At 52.3% G+C, this 19,052-nt stretch overlaps 1 protein-coding gene across 13 annotated transcripts in view; it reads right to left on the reverse strand.

The window, feature by feature from the left end:
- Positions 1–4,200: 4,200 nt before the first annotated feature.
- Positions 4,201–19,052, reverse strand: part of TNS1 (tensin 1) — a 68,999-nt gene continuing 54,147 nt past the window's right edge. For all 13 annotated transcript variants that reach the window (XM_050976621.1, XM_050976619.1, XM_050976622.1 and 10 more), the window contains 11 exons: positions 15,961–16,159; positions 14,278–15,146; positions 12,844–12,930; positions 12,087–12,218; positions 11,581–11,673; positions 10,834–10,911; positions 10,674–10,745; positions 10,426–10,594; positions 10,089–10,157; positions 9,717–9,749; positions 4,201–8,681 (listed from right to left, as the gene is read on the reverse strand). In XM_050976621.1, the coding sequence (XP_050832578.1) occupies positions 8,537–8,681; positions 9,717–9,749; positions 10,089–10,157; positions 10,426–10,594; positions 10,674–10,745; positions 10,834–10,911; positions 11,581–11,673; positions 12,087–12,218; positions 12,844–12,930; positions 14,278–15,146; positions 15,961–16,159 (1,946 nt within the window). In that variant the 3' untranslated portion in view covers positions 4,201–8,536. The remainder of the gene's footprint in view (positions 8,682–9,716; positions 9,750–10,088; positions 10,158–10,425; positions 10,595–10,673; positions 10,746–10,833; positions 10,912–11,580; positions 11,674–12,086; positions 12,219–12,843; positions 12,931–14,277; positions 15,147–15,960; positions 16,160–19,052) is intronic.

Raw genomic sequence — 19,052 nt, forward strand, 5'->3', positions numbered from 1 at the left:
CTGGAAGCAGACATGAGGCAGAGCATGAGTGAGGTGGTAAATGAAGAACCACTGAGCTTGTTAGAAAAAACCTCTTGCCCTGTGCTGGGGCACAGAGGTTGTGAACAAATTGCTTCACATCCCTGCATGACTCACTTTGCTTTCTTTAGCCTGGCTGTAGCATGTTGGGACTGCCTGGACTCTTCTTTGTCACTACTTCATGTCTGCCTAAAACTGCCAGCACAAGGGGCATCCAAGGAAAGACAGTGATATAAAATCATAGAAGCATTTAGGTTGGATCCTAAATGATCCTAAGATCCTAAAATCCTTAGATCATTGAGTCCAGTCATTAACCCAGAACTGCCAAGTCCACCACGTAACCATGTCCCTAAGTGCCATATCTACACACCTGTTAAATATCTCACTGGATGGTGACTCAACCACTGCCCTGGGCCGCCTGTTCCAAAGCCTGACCACCATTTTGGTGAGGAAATTTTCCACAACATCCAATCTAAATTTCCCCTGGGGCAACTAGAGGCCATTTCCTCTTGTCCTGTCACTTGTAACTGGGTAGGAGACTTTTCCCCACCTGGCTATAGCCTCCTTTCTGGTAGTTATAGAGTGATGAGGTCCTCCCTCAGCCTCCTTTTTTTCCGGGCTAAAGACCCCCAGCTCCCTCAGCTGCTGCTCGTAGGACTTGTGCTCCAGACCTTTCACCAGCTTCATTGCCCTTCTCTGGGCATGCCACTGGACATGGTGAGCATCAACTAACCAGGGAGAAGAGACCTGTCTAGTGCTACTTTGACTCATCTAAGCTTTTGAATTAGGCTGCCTGCCTGATTTGCTTGGACTCCATGGTCCTATGGGAGCCAAGGCTGCCTGGTACTGCTATGGGGTGGGAAGAGTTGCTGGCACAGAAGCCCTGCACAGGGACAGTCTTTGGGCTGCACTCATGTGAAAGGCAAGCAGGCTCTGGCAGAGGCTGTGCAAAGCACACAAGTCTGGGACCAGCAGTGCTGAGTGCAGTGAGTGAGTGCCCTGCAGCCAGTTCAAAGTGCTCTGACTGCATTTGCATCCTGCAGCCACTCCCAGCCCTTTTTATCTCAGGGATGTACAAACCCATCTGCCTATGAGCATCTCTCCATCTCAGGACATCTCCTTATCTCACCTGTACAAACCCAAGTGTCCTGGGTTCATACAGGTGAGATAAGAGCAGAGCAGCAGGAGCACAATTCAGAGGTGTGCTCAGGAGAGCAGCCACAGAAGAAGCTGGGTGCAGGCGAGGAGACATCACCTCCTGCCCAGCTTTGGGCATGCAGCTGTCCAAGGCTCCATCACTTGGAGACACATCCCTGTAGATGGAGCCAGAACCTCACAAAGCAGGACAGCCCAGTCCTACCAATCACCCTTCTCCAATCGCTGTGCTCTGAAGACAGACTAGCCCAGCCCCTCTCCTCCCTCCCCTCCCTCTCTTCTTTCCTCCCTCCCTCCCTCCCTCCCTCCCTCCCTCCCTCCCTCCCTCCCTCCCTCCCTCCCTCCAGCACATCCAGGGTTTTGTCTTCCCTCCCTCTCCAGAACAACCATTCCTGAGCGTCACATGTCCCTCTTTCTTCCATCTTTAACCCAAATTCCTTTCTGTTGTCTTTTCCTGTCCGCCACAGCCACTGAGAGTGGGTAATTCCTGCACCACAGGCTGCATGTTGATGACCTTCTCTGAGCAGTAACATCCTCCTGGGATGATGATGATGCCCCCAGAGTCACTTCTGGGCTGTCTTTTCTTACTTTCTTTTCTTATGATGGACTTCTCCAGACCCTGTTGGTTTGGATGACAGCCCTCTTCCTGGTCTGGTGCTGCTCAGCCCCAGTCTGTGTGGCCAGAGGAACCCTCAACAGTTGCCAAGGGGCCCTTTGCCTTTCTATCAATTGGTCTCAGTGTCCCCATTGCATTGGCTAAGCCACCCAGGGAAGCAGTAACTCAGCAGCAGCATCCTGGACACCCCTGCAGGGTTTGCAGCTCACTTCTGTTCCCAAGGGCATAGCATGAGCACAGGTAACACCAGCCCTAGGGTGGCTTTTGCCCACATCAGGTCTGCTCCACCCTTCCCATCCTGTGGAATTTGTCTGGTTTCTGGCCTTTGCCCAGACATGATACTCAGGAAAAGCCATATTGTGTCATACTTTCTTGTTTCCCTTGAGGACGCTTCTGAAGGGTATCCAGCACTGCTGAGAAGCCTGGGAAAGAATATAAGAAGTGAAGGGAGATGAAACCTCTCCATCCCCACCACCATAACCCTGGTTTTGCTCCAGATCTGAGGGTTGCTTATAGCTTAGACAACCAAAAAAAACTGGGGGGAGAGAAGAGCAAACCCACCACCAGGGTTTCTCAGCTCAGGGTTTCCTGACTGTCTGACGCCATACCCACCCTTTTCTCTTAAAACAGCAGGCAGAGAGGAGAAAGAAACTTTGCCACCTTTCACAGCCCCACAAGAAACACTCCTTGGATGGCCCTGGGTCCCCAGAGCTGGGGCAGTAATGAGAAAAAAACACTGATTTAGGAACCTGAAGGTGAGCACTCAATAGACAAGGGGAGATGCAACAGGGAGCAAGGTTTCCCAGCACGAAGCTGGTGGGACCTGCCTTTCCCAGTGGTCATACCAGAAGCACAAGCCTGGCCTGGGTACAGCAGCAATCTGCAGAGAGAGACCCTGGAAAGCCTGTGCTGTCAGAGCTGGCGAGGGGAAATGAGTGGCAGATAAGAACATGTTGAGGAAAAACACAAACCAGAAGTTCCGGAGGAATTTTGGAAAGGAAATGGGGAATTAACTGCAGAAAAGGCGGGGGGGAATGAGAGGCAGTTTATGGCTTGCAACAAATAGCCTGTGTGCGCCACCTCGCCAGGCACTCACTGCCTCTCTTCCCTGCCCAGGGATACTCAGCAGTGGCCATCCCAGCCAGCCAGAAACAGCGGGAATCGGAAGGCGGCTGCTGCTGGGTCCTGGGGATTCCAGTAGGAATCAGGGAAGAAACAAAACTACGAGAAGCTGGGAAGAAAATACCATCCCTGCAGTGCCAGAAAGGGCGAGGAGGCTGCAGGTCCTGTCTTGCCAGCAGGTAGATGAGGGACAACTGAGGCCAAGGCTGGCGGATGCCAGGTACCTCAGAGGTTCCGTGGTGCAGCCTGGCTTGGAGGGCACTTGGTCGCTTGGGTGCCCACGCAGAGCCCCACGGCTATTTCGGAGAAACCATTCCATCTCCGCCCCTTTCTTTTTTTACCTCTCTTGCCTTTGCCTCCAGGCACAAGCCCCACAGCACGGGGTCCCCACTCGAGCAGTCCCCGCAATCCGCCCCTAGCCCTGCAGCTATTTTAGAGAAAGGCAGGAGGTATTTTTAGTGCTGCCGGCCCCCAGGAGAAACTCTGAGCCTCTGAGCCACAGCAGTGCTGGCGCCAGAGAAACTGCCGCTGCTCTGGCTGACATTTCTTGTATAATTAAACTCAATCCATCCAGGGGGCTGGGTCTTGGCCACCAACTCAGCAAGGAGGGGAAGGAGAGGAGCCAGAGAGCCAGGGGCTGAGTGCTCTGACAGATGCTGGGAAATGCTCCTCAAATGCTGGAAAAGCCTGGCCTGAGACTTTGGGGGAAGTTTTGCAGGCACAAGGGAGCAGGATGGCTCTGAAAGGCATAGGGAGTGGGATTTAATGGGAGCGGAGCCCAAACTGCCACCTCGGCAAAGACCCCACACAAGCATCATCCTTCCCTGTTGCAGGAGACGGACCCAAAAGGGTTGCCCAAGGCTGAACAGACAGCACCTAAAGGCAACCTGGAAAAAAGCAACAGGATTTGAATAGCACCCAGTGCCTGCAGGGCAAGCTGGAGAGATCCCTGCTGGTAAACAAAAGCCCAGGCTGGAGCTGGAGCCGTGTCGGAAGTTTGGGGGCTGTCTGGTTAGCCAGCATCTGGTGAACACAAGCTGCGGCTGGAGGCTGACAAGCAGCAGCACAGCCCCTCCTTCTTCCCACACCCACCGCCCGGCGTCTGTCCGGGGGCCCCAGTCTGCCATTGAGGAACGGGGGGAACGACAGCCCCGAGAAAACAGCGCCCACCAGCTCTTCATATGATTTTGTGTTTTGGGGTTTTTTTCCCCTGGACAAAAACACCAGAGCATTTATTGCTATGCTCCCTTAAATTTCAAGATACATTTCCAGCAATCCAAACACCAAGCTGGCATTCCAAGCAACAGTATATTTTATATAACTGGTTCCTTTTTTTTGTTGTTTTTACCACTTTATAAAGCAATACAATGAACTGCAGAGAATCCGACATCTGTACAATGGGAAGACAACAGCGGAGTGACATTCACACACGGACATGGTGCGACCGAAGCCATCCTTACACGCACGACAACATTATGGGCATAAAGATACAAAATATAATGTATTTTTTTTCCATCTATATAAATACACAGAAATGGGCGAGTCTAAAAGTTTGAAACCGTTTGTTAACACTGATTAGCAAATAAATCTGTAACATTCCCAAAGTAACAAAGACAACAACAACAATAACAAAAAAAAAACCCCACGCATAACACGGCGGCACAGGATCCGCCAACAGAAACGTCATATTGCTTCCTTTTTTCTTTCTTTTTTTTTTTCCTTTTTAAGGAAAAGAAAAAAATATAGTAACCCCAAACCAACCTCGCAATTTGCAAAACAAACGAACAAAATGAAACAAGCCCCTGCGGGCTCCTTTGCTGTCTGATCATCCTGCCTGCTCCAATGGGAAGGGTTGCCTTTTGTTGATGCTGTTGTCTGGGGTTTTTGGGACAACTGGTTTCTTTACCTGCCCGACCTGCTGGGTGGGGATTTACTTTGCGCTTTGGTTCAGGCGGTTGAATTCACTGAAAAAATCAATGCCCAGAGGCTGGGTTGGGTTTTTTCCCCTACCTGGTTTGTTTTCCATGTGTAATTTCACCAGGAGGCAGCCAGCAAATGTTGCATTCAGAGCAATCCCAAACTCTGCTCAAAACCATGAGCCCTGCTGTCTCCACTGGTGATGAGGGACTGGTGAAGACCATGCAATGGTACATCCCATCACCAGCTGATGACATGGATCATCTCCTAGAACAGCTCCCAGGGGCAGAGCCAGAGGCAGCCCCATTGAATGGGAACCCCACATTTTGTGCACTGCAGGTGCCACTGAGCGGGACAGACAGCAAATTACCTCCCCAGGGAGCATTTCCCAATAGACAGCAATATCGACAGCAAAGGCAGGACGGGCTTCTTCAAAGAACAAACTGACACAAAAAAGGGCACGTACAATAAATTTACACACACACAAAAAAAATAATATATATCTATCTATATATATGTGGGGGAAAGTGCGTTTTTAAGGATATCTTTGGCAAGAATATATGCAGTTCTTTGTGTAGGAAAGAGGGATGTGTGTGTTTGTGTGTGTGTGTGTGTGTGTGTGTGTGTGTGTGAACGACAGAGAGAGAGAGATACCATCCGGCTGCTGACAATGGCAGTGTGATTACAATGAAACATATGCTGGGCTTAACTCGTGCAAGCTCAAATCTCAAATAGCATGACTGCACTTTAAAAAAAAAAAGGAAAAAAAAAACCAAAGAGTATTTTCTGTCCCTTTCATAAGGAAAAAATATCAACACTATGTCCCCGCCAGCCCCAGGACCTGGGCAATCCTAAATGCTGCTGATGGTCTCTCCCGGGGACAGAAAGGGTTGTTACACCATAAAACCTTCTTTAAAAAGGGAGCTAAAGGGAAAAAAGTGCCTTTAAATGGAGCTGATAAACACCCGGCTACATCATTGGAAGGTGATTAGCTGTGTGTTAAAAAAATAATAAAATCATCAGATGATTTTGTTAGTGTTTGAGATTTGGATACAGTCTAAATTTTCAGCTAGTGGATTAGTGTGGAAGCCAGGAGAGGCTCAGGGCCCGAAGCAAGTGTGATGCTATTGGCAGGTATCTGCTGGGGTTGGCTTCTATGAAACATCACTGGGGTGCTTAGATCTGCTTCATTTGTATGGGGAGAAAAAGAGAAATAGGAGTTCCAAGCACCAGTTTCCAAGGCAGCAGATTAAAATAAAATTACATTATTATAATCTCTCTTCTTAGCAGTGAGAAAACCAAGTCTGAAAAATAGAGGCTTTCAAAAATATATCTTTATATATCTATAAACACAGTGTTTTCTCTGATGGGTGAATGGCAGGGTGAGGAGATTACGGGTGAGATCATCTCTTGTCTCGCTTGAATTTCGCAGAAGGAGGGAATCACTTTTTGGAAATGTCAAAAATTAAAAGATCTCTGCATCCGTGCGGCCAGGGAGCCAGGGAGGGGAAAGCCCTCCCAGAACCTCCTGTCCCACCACCATCTCACAACCAACTCCTCGCTACCCCTCCTTTCACACCTCAGTACATCAGCAGAGCCCGTGGCCCTGGCAGCCCTGTGCGGCCGCGCACGCCGCTCGCTCCCCCGCACACACACACACACACACACACACACACACCCTGCACACACGCACCGCTCACACGCAGCCACCCCACACAGGGGCCCCCGCCTCTTCCCCCATCTGTATTTTGCCTTGCTCTGGATTTTCTTTTAACATGCAGGTGTTTCCCCAGGGCAGGGGAAGGGGGGGATATAGTGGGGGAGATATGATGCGCAGAAAGCGATATGGCGAAAATAAATATTTTTGGAGCGTAAATTTAACCTTTTTTTTCCTCCTTAACATTTCATTAGCTTACAGTATTTTGTCAGTATAGCTTGTATATATATTATAGCTATCAAGGCAAGGGTGGTCCATGGGAGACAAGCTCTCCAAGGGACTGCAGTGCTGTGTGTCTAATTTTTGTCTCCAAAAGACTATCTGGGCCACTTTGCACTGAAAACTTTGTCCAAAAAAGCTCTCAGGGGGAATATTTGCAGCAGAGGGCTCATCAGTGACCCCGCAACTCCAGCTGGACCATTCCTCCTGCCCTAAACCTGTACATGTGACCAAAACATCCTCTGCCCCCTCCCCAGCACCATAGGGCCGGGACCTCCACCTGCTGCACCCCCACCATGATCTCTCCCCCTGCAGTGGCACAGAGGCCCTCTGCCCCTCTCTCCACCCAACTTGCCCTCCTCACCTACCAAAGCTAAGGGAAAAGCCAACAGCACTGAAATCACTGCAAAACTATGGTGCATTTCAGGGGCATAAGCCTCGAACCAGATGGTTTAGGGGGTACACATGCATCAACCAGGGTGGCTCTCAGAGGACCTGTTACCTCCCCACTGAGCCAAAGCTGCCCAGCCACTGCAGGCCCCTTACTTTTTTTTTTTTTAATTTTCTTCCTTGTTTTTCTTTGTTTTTTTAACGTGGCCTCCAAAACAAAAGGAGAAAAAAAGCGCCTGAGTTACTTGTAGTCATTTGCCTTTCGTGCAACTTGAATGTCCATGCAATTTAAAAACCGCTTGTGTGTCTCCGAAGAGCTAGATAGGGGTAGCCACGGGTCTGCTGCTTTGCACAGGGAACCCACCTGTGCCAGCATCCGCTATTATTATAATCATTATTATTATTACAACTATTCCTTTCCTTTCTGTTTTGCTTTTTTTGTGTTAAGAGAATGTGACAGGCCGCAGGAGAAAACTGTCAAAGAGGACTAGTGATGGGAGGGAAAAGGGGAAGATGGGAGAGGAGGCGACTTTCTGCATCCTCCAGGTTCTTGGGGAGTATCCACCTTTCCCAGGTGCTGGGTGGCAGGAACCCCCACACCTCCTCACAGGCTGGGGGGAACAAGAACCCCTGGGGAAGTGGAGAAACAGCTTGACCCCCCTCTCTGGGTGGACTCACAGCATCTCACCTGTGACTGGTGCTGGCCTCTGGGTCAGCAAAGGTCAGCCCATGGCCAAGCTCCCCAGGGAGTGGAAGGTTCAGGACCAATTTCCACATGTCCTCAGCAAGGTCATGAGCAGGTTTTAGGGGATGCACAGGGACCAGTGAGGACCCTCCTCTGCAGCTGGACAAGGGAAGGTTTCTGAAAGCATCTCCTCTGGTGTCCCATAGACCCAGTGCATGCCATTATCTCCTACAGGTCAGTTCAAATACACAGCAGATGGAGCTGCTGGGATGAAGCTTCTTCCATGGGTTTTGCCAGTTGCCTCTTTTTTTTCCAGATGGAAAACACCAGTCATGGTCCCACATTTAGTCCCAAATGGATGTCACCACTTGAGGCCATGGATGCTGGAAACACACCCCTCACTGCCGCCTTTGCTTTGGTCACCTTCCCTGCAATGGGACATGCATCCCGTCTGGCGTGACTTTGTGGCTCTCCTCCGTAGGTGCGTGGCTTTGGCTCCTCTACGTGTGTGTTTGGCTCGTGTTGAGTTTTTAGGGGTTTTTTTGGTGTTTTTTTGTTGTTTGCTGTTTTCCTCCAAAATTCCAACCCTTCCCCCCCCCAATTCACTTCCCTCTCCCACAATGCACTTCCTCACACTCCTTCTCGGATCAGCTCCAAGTCCTTCTCCAAAATTCAAGAATCACCCGCAAGTGCCAGCTCATCTCTTCTGGCCGGAGCCAAGCATGACTCTGGAGACAAAGTTGACGATGGCTGCAGCTGGCTGGTCTGGGTCCAGCTCAGCAAAGAGGTGGCAGATGTTGTCTGTGGTGCTCCCTTGCTTCCTGGCCACAAAGCCGAAGAGCCTGTGTGGGGAGAAGGAAAGAGCCTCAATATTGCTCCTGCACAGATTACTACCACCCTCTTCCAACATGGTTTTGTCCCACTTTCCCCCTTTAACATCCATCTCTCACAACACAGAAGGATACACCCCAAACCAGCCTGCACGAAGGCCCATCTCCTCTTCCCTCCTCTTTGCTCAGTTTCTTTGAAGGCCAAGTTTCAATTATTTCTTGACCCAACCGCCCTTGCTCTAAACATCTCTGACACCCTTCCCAAGTCCATTCCAAAGAAGGGATCTTCCAGATGAGCACAGCATTGCCTGGGTTTGGCCTCTTGAAGCCAGAGGTGAGATGCGCTGGCCTTTGGGGCAGACCCTCTAAGAGATGAAGGCCATGCAAGGACACAGGAAGCTGAATGAGACCATGTGGTTATTTCTGTCTGTCTCTCCCCTGATGAATAAAATGTCCCTTATTTTTTTTTTTTAATTAGAATGTGCAAACTCAAGTTATAAATACAGGGGGAACAGAATGTGAGACAGGCCCAGGCTACGGCATTTCTAATTGGGGAGGGAAAATATCCCAGCAGCTGGACATCCTAATAAAAACCCCTTCGCTCACACAATGGCTAAAATTAGTGGGAGCTGGCCCCTGCAAATGGGCTCAGCCAACAGCTCTGTGCTCCCATGGGTCAGGACAGGAAGAAAGGGAAGAGATGACCAGTAGATCACATGCCATCAGCATAACCCCAGCTCTGCTCCATAAGCTGGTTCTCAACGACTCCCCAACTCTCCCAGTGTTGGGAGAGTTTCCAGTTTGGTCAGTTCAGCAAGAGCCATGTCTGCTCTCACTAGGAATTTGGGCCTAAAAGATGCATCCAGAGTTCCCAAGACTATGATCTCATGCTTGGGTGAAACACTCCTGCAGTGAGGAGCTGAGCCCACCTCAAACACAGCCAGGATGCCCTGCACAGGGCATCTCCCAGCCAATGCCTAAACACAGGCAGAAGCCACCTCGACAGCAGCTGGGAGGAATCTGCTGGGAAGCACAGAAAGTACTTACTTGGCTGGGCCGCTGCCATCAGTTTTAGTCCACCTGCAAGAAGAGAAGATGTGAGAGATGGACCCTCCTGCACCCCACAGAGAGACAGGCCCATGACGGGGGCCACCACACCAATGCTGGAAGGCCAGCCTGGCTTTGCACAGGCTTGGCTTTATGGAAAAATGATGCACCTCTCCCTCAGCATGAAGGTGCTTGGAGACACAAAAAAGTCACCAGAAGAAGTTGGGACTGCACCACAATATCCAGGGGGACCTTGCATTCCTGCTCTCTGCAAGAGCAGAGAGCAAGCAAAGACCCTGCTCCAAGCATCCCAGGAGGCTAGAGGGGTGAAAGGCAGGGAGTCATGTGCTCCCCCCAGGTTAGGGCACTCACTTTCGTTCCTGGGGGTCCAAGTCACAGAAGGTGACAGTATTGAGGGGGTAGTGTCTTCGGAAGAACAATCTGAAACACAAAGCGAGGAATATCAGGGCCAGGGAAGCTCCACCACTGGCCCACCACAACCCAGCTCCATCAGCCCAGGGGACACTGCCATAGATACCCCATTGGATGTTCCAAGAGTCAAGGACAAAGCCCAGCCATGTCCATGACCAGGTTGATGCCATCCCAGGGACATCCTTCACCAACACACTTCCTGAATCACAGCCCTATTGGCTTTGGGAATTAGCCAATGCTGGCTTTTAGCCAGAGATGTGGCCATGGAGGCTCTTACTTCCTCTGGTTGTCCGTTAAGGTGATGCCTTGTGCAGAGACTTTGAAGTGAACAATGGTAGCTGTGGGCGTGGGGTCAGCCACCAGTGTCTCAGCAACAGCCTTCGAGATGGCCTGGGGGCCCGTCAGAGACTCCATCTCCACTGAGTTGATGAAGAGGACGTTGCAGGCTGCAAAGGGAGACAGCAGACATGGAGTAAAGCAGTTCTCCAAGCCAAGTTCACCCCGTGACAACCCCTCTCAATTCACCTGCACCCTGTTTGAGGAGGTCCGTAGCTGAGTTGGTGGCTGACGCAGAGTCTTTCTTTTCCTCCATGGGATCTAGAAGACACGGGATGGTTACTGGTGCTCCCTGCTTGGAAACCTACCCCCTCCCTGCAGGCTGTGAGGACAGATGCAATGCTCTTACCTCGGTCAGGAATGACCAGCTTGCAGGGCAGGGCCAAGGGCGTGATGGAGTGCTGGTACACCAGTGCTGAGAGACAGCCTGGGGAGAGAGGGAAGATGGTCAGCACAGGGCCAGTGTTGCCAGATGAAGAATTGTTTGCACCTGCTGGGTTAATACAATGATCCTTTTGCAAAATCATTGGGCTATGGAACCACACAATCCAAAGCATGATAACCATTAACCAAGGAAAGGAACAAGAAACTCCAGCTTTCCCTGATTAGGTCACCATTGCTCTGGGTGGATGGAAACAGGCTTTTAGGTGGGTTTCTTCACTAATGGTCCTAATGCCACATGTGGCAATTCCTCTCACTGAAACCACCATGTAGCCCTCCACAGATGGCTCAGGGAGGGGACGGAGGTGCAAGGGCCACTTTAGGAACAAAAAATGCAGCAAAGGTCTTCATGCAGCTCCTCAGACAACATTAGTCACGGAATAAATGAAACAAGGGGAGCCCCTGCTCTCCACCCTCCCAGCAGCATCAGCTGTCCTACGTGTGTGTAGAAAGGTATGTACCTATGCTCAGGGCACATTTGTGTGCTCTCATGAGTGTGCATGAACACAGAGGCTCCAACAGCCCACAGGATTCAGTTACACAGGGACACGAGGCAGTAACAGGCTCTCCCAGACAGTTCTGCTTTGACACTATGGCGAAGGCAAGGCTCTCCCAACCCAACCCCACATGCGGAAAGCACGCTGGGGACACTTACCAAAATTAGGCTCGTTGGGACATCCTTTTAGTTTCACACCTCGTGAGCTAGTCTCAATGAGGAAGTGCCTCACCAGCTCGTTGGTCAAGTCTCCTGGGAAGAGATGAGAGGTTCTCACACCAGAGCCACCCTCCTCCTATTACTGTGCAGTACCATTAAGGAACCGGTCCTCCAGCTCAAGAGACAGGTCCCTAACACCACACACACCCTTCTCAAATCTGTCCCTTTGCACATGTCAACCCCAAGCCAAGCTCCCCCAGAGTGCTGGTGGGCTGGAGAGGCTGTACCCATTTCATTAGACTGAAGTCCAAGATGTAGGTACTCCTGAGCCCTCCACAGCTCAGGGCAGAGGATGTCTGGTGCTTCCCTGTGCCCTGGGAGGCAGGGATCCTGCCACATCAGCACATACCCAAGGGCACGACTGGCTCGGCAGCCCCAGCTGCCCGCTCGCCCTGGCTGAACGATGGAAAGCATCTCAGCGTGGGAAGGAGAAGGGCACACAATACCTTTCTTGTTCTGCTGCATGACCGTGGGAGGCGGAGAAGCAACTTTCATGGCGAGGCCATAGGCTCCCCGGAAGGAGTGGCTGTCTCGGATGATGAAAGCCCCCGGCTCCCTGTCCTTCAGCAGGGCAATGGCTGCAGGAGAGAATGGCAGAGCTCAGAGAGGCATAGTGAGAACCAACACACCCTGAGGACACCAGCAGGTGTGGGTTGGACGGGGTTCCCCAGCTCCACATCTCATAGCCAGGCACCACAATGTTACCATGCCTCCTGCATGTCTGAGTGGGTTGCTAGGCACAGGCTCATCTCCCCCCACCTCCACTGCCCTTGTGTGGGCATCTCCAGTTCCCAGCCTATGTCTGAGCAACCAAGTACTGGAGAGCAAGCAGAAGCCAAGGCCCAAATGCTGGGACCATGCCCCTGAAGGCATCCTGCTGCCACCTTGTTCTCCCCACTCTTTTTAGCATGTTTCCAAGACACCTCTGAGCATTATTAGCTCAAGATCCAGGTGTTTTGCACCCTGAACTGCAAAGATAGATCCACTGCACACTGCAGGGACTGGAGCTCTTCTACCAAGAGGAAGGTCTGAAGAGCCCACAGCACACAAACCTGCAGCTGAATGGGGTTTTGATCACGCATCTGCAGCAGCCTGAGTAGTCACTATTCACCTTCACTCTCAACCCAATCCCTAAAGGAAATCCTTGGTAATCCCTGTGATCCCAGACACATCCCAACTCCCACCCCTGTGTCATCTACTTACCCTGCTCCCTGGAGATGTCTGGTTTGTACCAGTACTTGGAAGTATCCTGCACAAACTTGACATTGGCACGAGTCTCGGGACTGATGTCTGCAGGAAAGGGAAGAAAAGACAAGAAAAAAGTTAAAAGATGCTGTATCTGAAACTCTACATCCAGCCAAAGAATTAATACGTCCACCTCTTTTCAGATCCAGCACATTGCACTAACCTCAACCCAGCTCCCCATACCCAGACAGGCTAATCACTACCTGGAGCTTATGGGGCTGCTGGGCATCTAAAGTTAAATCCAAGCTCAAGGGGCCTTGAAGGGCTGTGTGTCAGATGAGCCCCCATGGCACTTAGCCAGAGACAAAATGGAAATTCTTCATTTAAAAGAAGCTGGCCAGGTGAAATAAAAACTGCTGGAGGAAAGAGGTATGTCTGGAGGTGCCAGAGAGATCCTGACTTCAGAGGACCTTCACTGCTCTCTAATGTTCAAGATTTAGATCACACTTCATAAAAATAAATGTCTTCCCTTATCTTTGCTCTGTGAAAAGGAACTAGACAGGTAAATCTACCCTAGGCAAAGCAGCCCCAGTCTGACTGTGTCTTGTTCAGTGCCCAGCAGAGGCGCAGCCCTGATGGGAGCTGGTCCTCTGGCTGTGAAGCTGTCATTTACTCAGGCAACATTTACAACCACCTGCTTTCCAAAAACAACAAGGCAAACAACCAAGAGGATTGGATAGCATCTCTGCTGGAGACATGTTATCAGCCCTCAGCAATCTGGTCTCCTTCAGAGAGGCAGGGGGCTCACTCCACTCTCCAAGCTGCTTGTTAATTGTTATGGGTTTTAATTGCTCATGCTTCCCCGCTGGGAAAGGTCCTTGGCCACGGGAGTCACAGGACCAGGACGAGTGCCAGAGTGCCCACAAAGGGCTGCCTGCTCAGCAGAGAAACTGGCCCAGCAGCCGGAGCCACCGCTGCCCCACAGCTTTATTCCCTTGCTCCTATCAGCCCAATCTTGACGTCACCAAGGTGTATGTAACCAGAGCTGGCAAAAGTGTACCAGGCAGGGTGGCACCCGGGGCACCGCACCATTGGAAATGAGGAGGCAGCGCCTCAGCGGGGTCCCAGTGGGGTAAAGCCCTCTGGGAACGGGGCCAAGAGGTCAGTGCATCCCCACGGCGGAGAAAAATCGCCTCCAGGAGCTTTGATCTCCTCATACACAGCTCTGGAAGCTGTTTATGCCAGAGATGCTAGTCGGTGTTTTTCCTGTTTGGATTTGTCAGAAAGCGCAGGAAATGGCCCCAGCCCCAGCGGTGCCTTTGGTTTGCGGATGGACAAGAGGGGTAAATCAGGACATGGCTGCAATCCCTTTCCTGACAGCCAGCAAGGAGGAGGAGGGGAGAGCCCTGAGTAGGACAGGGGGACGCAGGAACCTCCAAGAGCATCCCTTACCTGGCATGGAGAACTTGGAGAAGTCCGGCAGAGTGTGGGAGAAGGTGACGGCGCTCCCACCGCTGGGGCTGGACATGCCACTGGAGAGGGGTGAGGACACCTTGCCGTTGACAGTGGCATAGTTGGGGAGGCTGTTGGAGCGGTCCCCAGCTGACATGCGCCGCTTCTCAGGCAGAGCAGGCTGCGAGGTGGGGCTGCCCTGGCGGTAGGCAGCCGAGTCCGGGGAGGAGGAGTGCGGCGTGCTCGTGCCGGGGTAGTACGCCGGGGAGACGGGGAAGGACGGCGTGGAGGGAGGCTGGTAGCCAGAGGAGCTGCTCTGCCGAGACAGTGTCAGGTGCCTTTCCTCTGGGCTGGAGTAGCCATACAGGGGGCTGCCAGGGGATGTGGCTGCCACTGCTTGGTGCCTGGACAGGCTGGGGCTCCCTGGTGGGGCCACCAGGTTGCCATGGGCCACTACAGCATGCCTGCCCAGGCTGGGGCTGCCAGGACCGCTGCTCATGCTGGGGTTGATGGCTCTTCGCCCGAAGCCAGGGCTGGGTGGTGTATTCGTAGCCACTGTCCGGTGCAGGCTGCGGGGGCTCCCTGGCAGGGTGTGGACCCCCACCACATTGACCTGTGGCTGTGGCCGAGCTTGGGGTTCTGGCTGGAGGCCAGTTCGGCCATCAGGGTAGTCAGGGCTGCTGTATGCCAAGCTCGGGACCCCTCCTTGGACCATTGCAAATGAAGATGGAGACGAGTTTTGGTAGCTGCTGTGAGCAGAGGGCATCTGTGAGGCAACAGGCGACCGGTACAAGGGCTCAGCCGAGGCATGGGGAGGCGTAACCGTGCCATGGGGGCTGCCTTCTGATGGGTAGCTGCGGAGGGAGGCCCTAGGGAGAGACAAAGAAAGGCAGAATTCAGCTCCACCGCTCATTCCTGCTGCTGACTGGTACAGGCACCTTCCTGCTTGTGGCACACAGGGAAACTGGGGCACAGAGCCAGTCAGCTACTTGGTTGTTCAGAGGCAACTGTGGGATGGGTCCAGCCAGCTTCATGGAAGCAACCAGAGGCAGCTTTAGCCCCACCATGAATCCCAATTCCATCTCAAAATATGACTCTCTGGGGAACAGAGCCTTTTTCCAGCTCTGCTCCCAGCAAACACCTGATTTATTCTGCCCTGCCAGCCTGTGTGGTTGCAGCACACCTCATGGGCAGGGTAGATAGGGGACAGGGACAATGGCTCCCTCTCACCCCAGAGGACTTATGGTCAGCCTAACACAGGGCTAGGGGTTAGCACAACCCATCCCTCTTCCCACTCCAGGGGCCAGGTGAGAGGTTTTTGAGGTCCAGTAATCACCAAGTAACCAGCAAGTGACCCAGATTTCTGTTCTCAGGACACCAAAGTGTACAGCTGGCCAGGATACCCAAACCCTGCACGGAGAGATGTGGGTCTTTGCAAAGGCAGTTTCCATGTGGGAACAAGCACCATCCCTGGAAGTGTTCAAGAAACAACTGAACATGGCACTTAGTGCTCTGATTTAGTTGGCTTTAGTAGTCCAGTCAAAGGCTGGACTCTGAGGATCTTGGATGTCTTTTCCAACCCTAATGATTCTGTGACTCTGTGACTGTGATTCTAAGCCTGTGTACCAGGCAGGGTTCAGCCCCAGCCCCACCAGTCCGTGGGACCTTCTTCCACTGCCTTACCCATCCATGCTGTGAATAGGGCTGCTGGTGGAGACAGGGCTGGGGGCGATGAAGGAGTTGGAGAAAGTGCCATTCCTGGTGGGCACCTCTGGGCCTCCAGGCTGGGCAGCGGGCTGGGCAGCGGGCTGGGCAGCGGGCAGTGTCCCTCCTCTGCCCGTCGTGGCTGTGCGTGCCACTGACTCAACATAGCTCCTGGGCTCTGCAGCAAGAGAGAAGTGAAAACAGATGAGCCTACAACTTGCACGGGAAAGGGGCCACACCCTTCCCAGGACCCACATTTCACATAAGTGATGGTGCTTGAGCTGACCTCCGCCAGCTGAACATTTCTCCCTACCTCTTCCACCAGGGGTAGTACAAAAACACATCTGGCTCATTCAAGACCTTGAAGTTGCTTCAAGAATGCTGAAGACCCCAGCCAGGACACAGGGAGGGGAGTCACCTCTTTCCCTGAGGGGACTGGAACACGGGACCACGATCCCTTTGCCTGCCACAGCCCCTTCACCCTGCTCTGAGTCAGTGTCCCTCCCACCCAGGATGCCACAGAGAACACGTCCTGCTCCCTGTTCATCCACAGCCCCTAAAAATATAGCCAGTGACTGCCCAGCCTGTGCTGACTCACACAGGACTGATGACAATGCCCTGTCGTCCCTGCCCTCTGTGGCCCACCTCTGCCAGCCATCTCCAGCAGCAGACCAGAGGGCAACTCCAGCTATTTCCACAGCAGCATCCAACACTTTCACTCTCAGCCCAGCCTGAAACCAGAGCCGTTGAGCACGACCAAGAAAAGCAATTTTCCTTTAGAGCCGCCAAGCTGTCCCGTGCCAGGAGCAGCGGGCTGGGCTGGCCATTACCAGCCATGGCAGACACCAGACCCAGTCCTCTCTCTGCCCCCTATCTCCTGTTCCACCCAGGCTGGACCCCATCCCTATGACAGCCCCCACAGGCCCCGCCAAAAGCTGCACCAGAGGAAGGGGCTGCAGCTTCAGTCCCATTCCCCCAAGCCCTGCAGCCATGTCATACCTCAGCTTGCCCTACACAAGATCCACTGGCATCAAATCCTATGGGCCAGGCAGCCTTGCTGGTCCCTGGCTCCAGGCTGGCCATGCCCAAAGCAGCTCTGCAGTAGTAATTAGCATTACAAACATTATTATTGTTATTATTAGTCATGACAGCTGGGCTCTGGCTCAGCCTGCTGGCAAGCTGGCCTGCTCACAGTCAGTAACGCCAATGCACAGCTCCACGTTCCGAGCTGGAGCACAGACATGCAAGGAAAAAGACTGTCATAGGTCCCACTTCTTCCCCCACAGCATCTCTGTGCCCCATCTGTCCGTGGAAAGGGGAGGAGGAGTCCCTCCCTTGGGCTAATGTCCCTGGCCAACAACCCTAGGAAAGATGTGAGCCAAAACCAGACCATGGACCTCTACACAGGCTGGGTACCAGCATCTAAGGCAGGACATCCTGAGTGACAGGGATGAGGCCCTACCCAGGGCAGCTGCAAGAAATCCATTGCAGCTTAGGTAATTAAATTAATTTCACAGCTACTCACTTTTCCCCTTCCCAACTCCCCAGCCCAGACTAAAATTAGCCAGACAGTACATATGAGTCAGCCTGCAAGAGGTTAAGACCATAGGGCTGTGAAAATGCCAGCCCCTCCTAAAAAGGCAGGAGCAGGGGGCTTGGGGGCTGTGCCACAGTGAAGTGTGTGGCCATTGCCACAGGTTCCAGTACTCATACAGGACAGGAGAAAAGAAAAGTTACGAAGTTTCAGATAGGAATTTTTTAGGCTGAAAAATCTGATCGTGCCTCCTTGTGTTTTCTTGGAAGGGACTCTGGAGATGGGAAAATGGGTGGGAAAACAGAGAAACTCTGAGTCACCAAGGAGATGGGCATTTGTTTGGGAATCCCAAATCCAAGCAGGGCTGCACACTGGCCAGAAATCCCCAATGCTGCATCTGTGTCAGGCTGTTTTAAAGCCTCCTCAGAGCTGACAGCCACATTCTGAGCTCCAACACGGCCAAAGCATCTTCCAACCCCATACACAGGGCAGCCATTCCAGCTGGGATCTGCTAGGCAGAGCACAGAGGGGCAGGGACTGCCCCTCCTGGAATGTGGCTCCTGGAATGTGTGGCTAAGAGCAGAGGGCCCTAAGCCAGCAGTAAGCCAAAACACCAGACCCTTCTCAGAACTGTAAATTCAATGCCCAAAAATATAATTTTACAGAGGATGAAGCAGGGCAAGAGGCCTATGGTGGCCACTCAGCCTGAGCAGTGCAGGGTCACTGGACATCCTTGCCTGGGGGTCAACCATCATGCAAGGGGACAGAGATGTAGGACAGCTTGAGTTCCTGAGGGTTTAGTGGGAAGGAGAGGAGAGGCAATGTTCGAGCTGCACAGAAATAGTAAAGCTTGGGGAAACTTATGGGATAAAAGCCTGGTTTTATCCCAGCTTTGCTTCCTTTAATGTATCCAAAAAGCCATAATTGAAAAATCAGTTCTGAAAGTAGAACATTTTTTTCAAGTAAACACTTTCTGCACTATCACACAGTGTTCAGGTTTTGGTTGTGTGCATTTTGAGAAACTTCCAAGGAGAAATGCTGATGGCTGCTAGGGCTAGAGGAAGCACCACACCCACCAAGAAGAGACACTCATTCCCCAAAACCCATCCTGAACATACAGTTCCTCATCCCAGCTCAGAGGGCGCAAAAATGCAATAAAGGAGGAAGCAAAACCACCCAACAACCGTTACCTAGCAGGCAGCACTCCAAGGAATCACAGCCACTCCCAAAGCCTCTGTCCCCACACGAGATCTGCCATCCCAGAACCCACAGTGCCTGCGCCATCAGCACAGCCACACTTGAACTGATGTCCCAGCTCAGCCCCATCCTTGGCATCCCCAAAGTGGCACAACCCAGAGACAGGAGAGGTGGGGGAAATTTGGGCAGCTGCCTGATGGGCGGAAGATGTGCACCAGCTGCTGGCGCTGCACCACTGCCCAGCTGGCTGTGCTGGCAACACACTGGTGGCCTCTGCGCCTGCTGACCTTTTGTGCTGCACTTTGGTTTATTTTCACTCTGAATGGCAACAGCAAAGCCA

Source organism: Serinus canaria, chromosome 7 (genome assembly GCF_022539315.1).
Source record: "Serinus canaria isolate serCan28SL12 chromosome 7, serCan2020, whole genome shotgun sequence".
NCBI lineage: Eukaryota > Metazoa > Chordata > Aves > Passeriformes > Fringillidae > Serinus > Serinus canaria.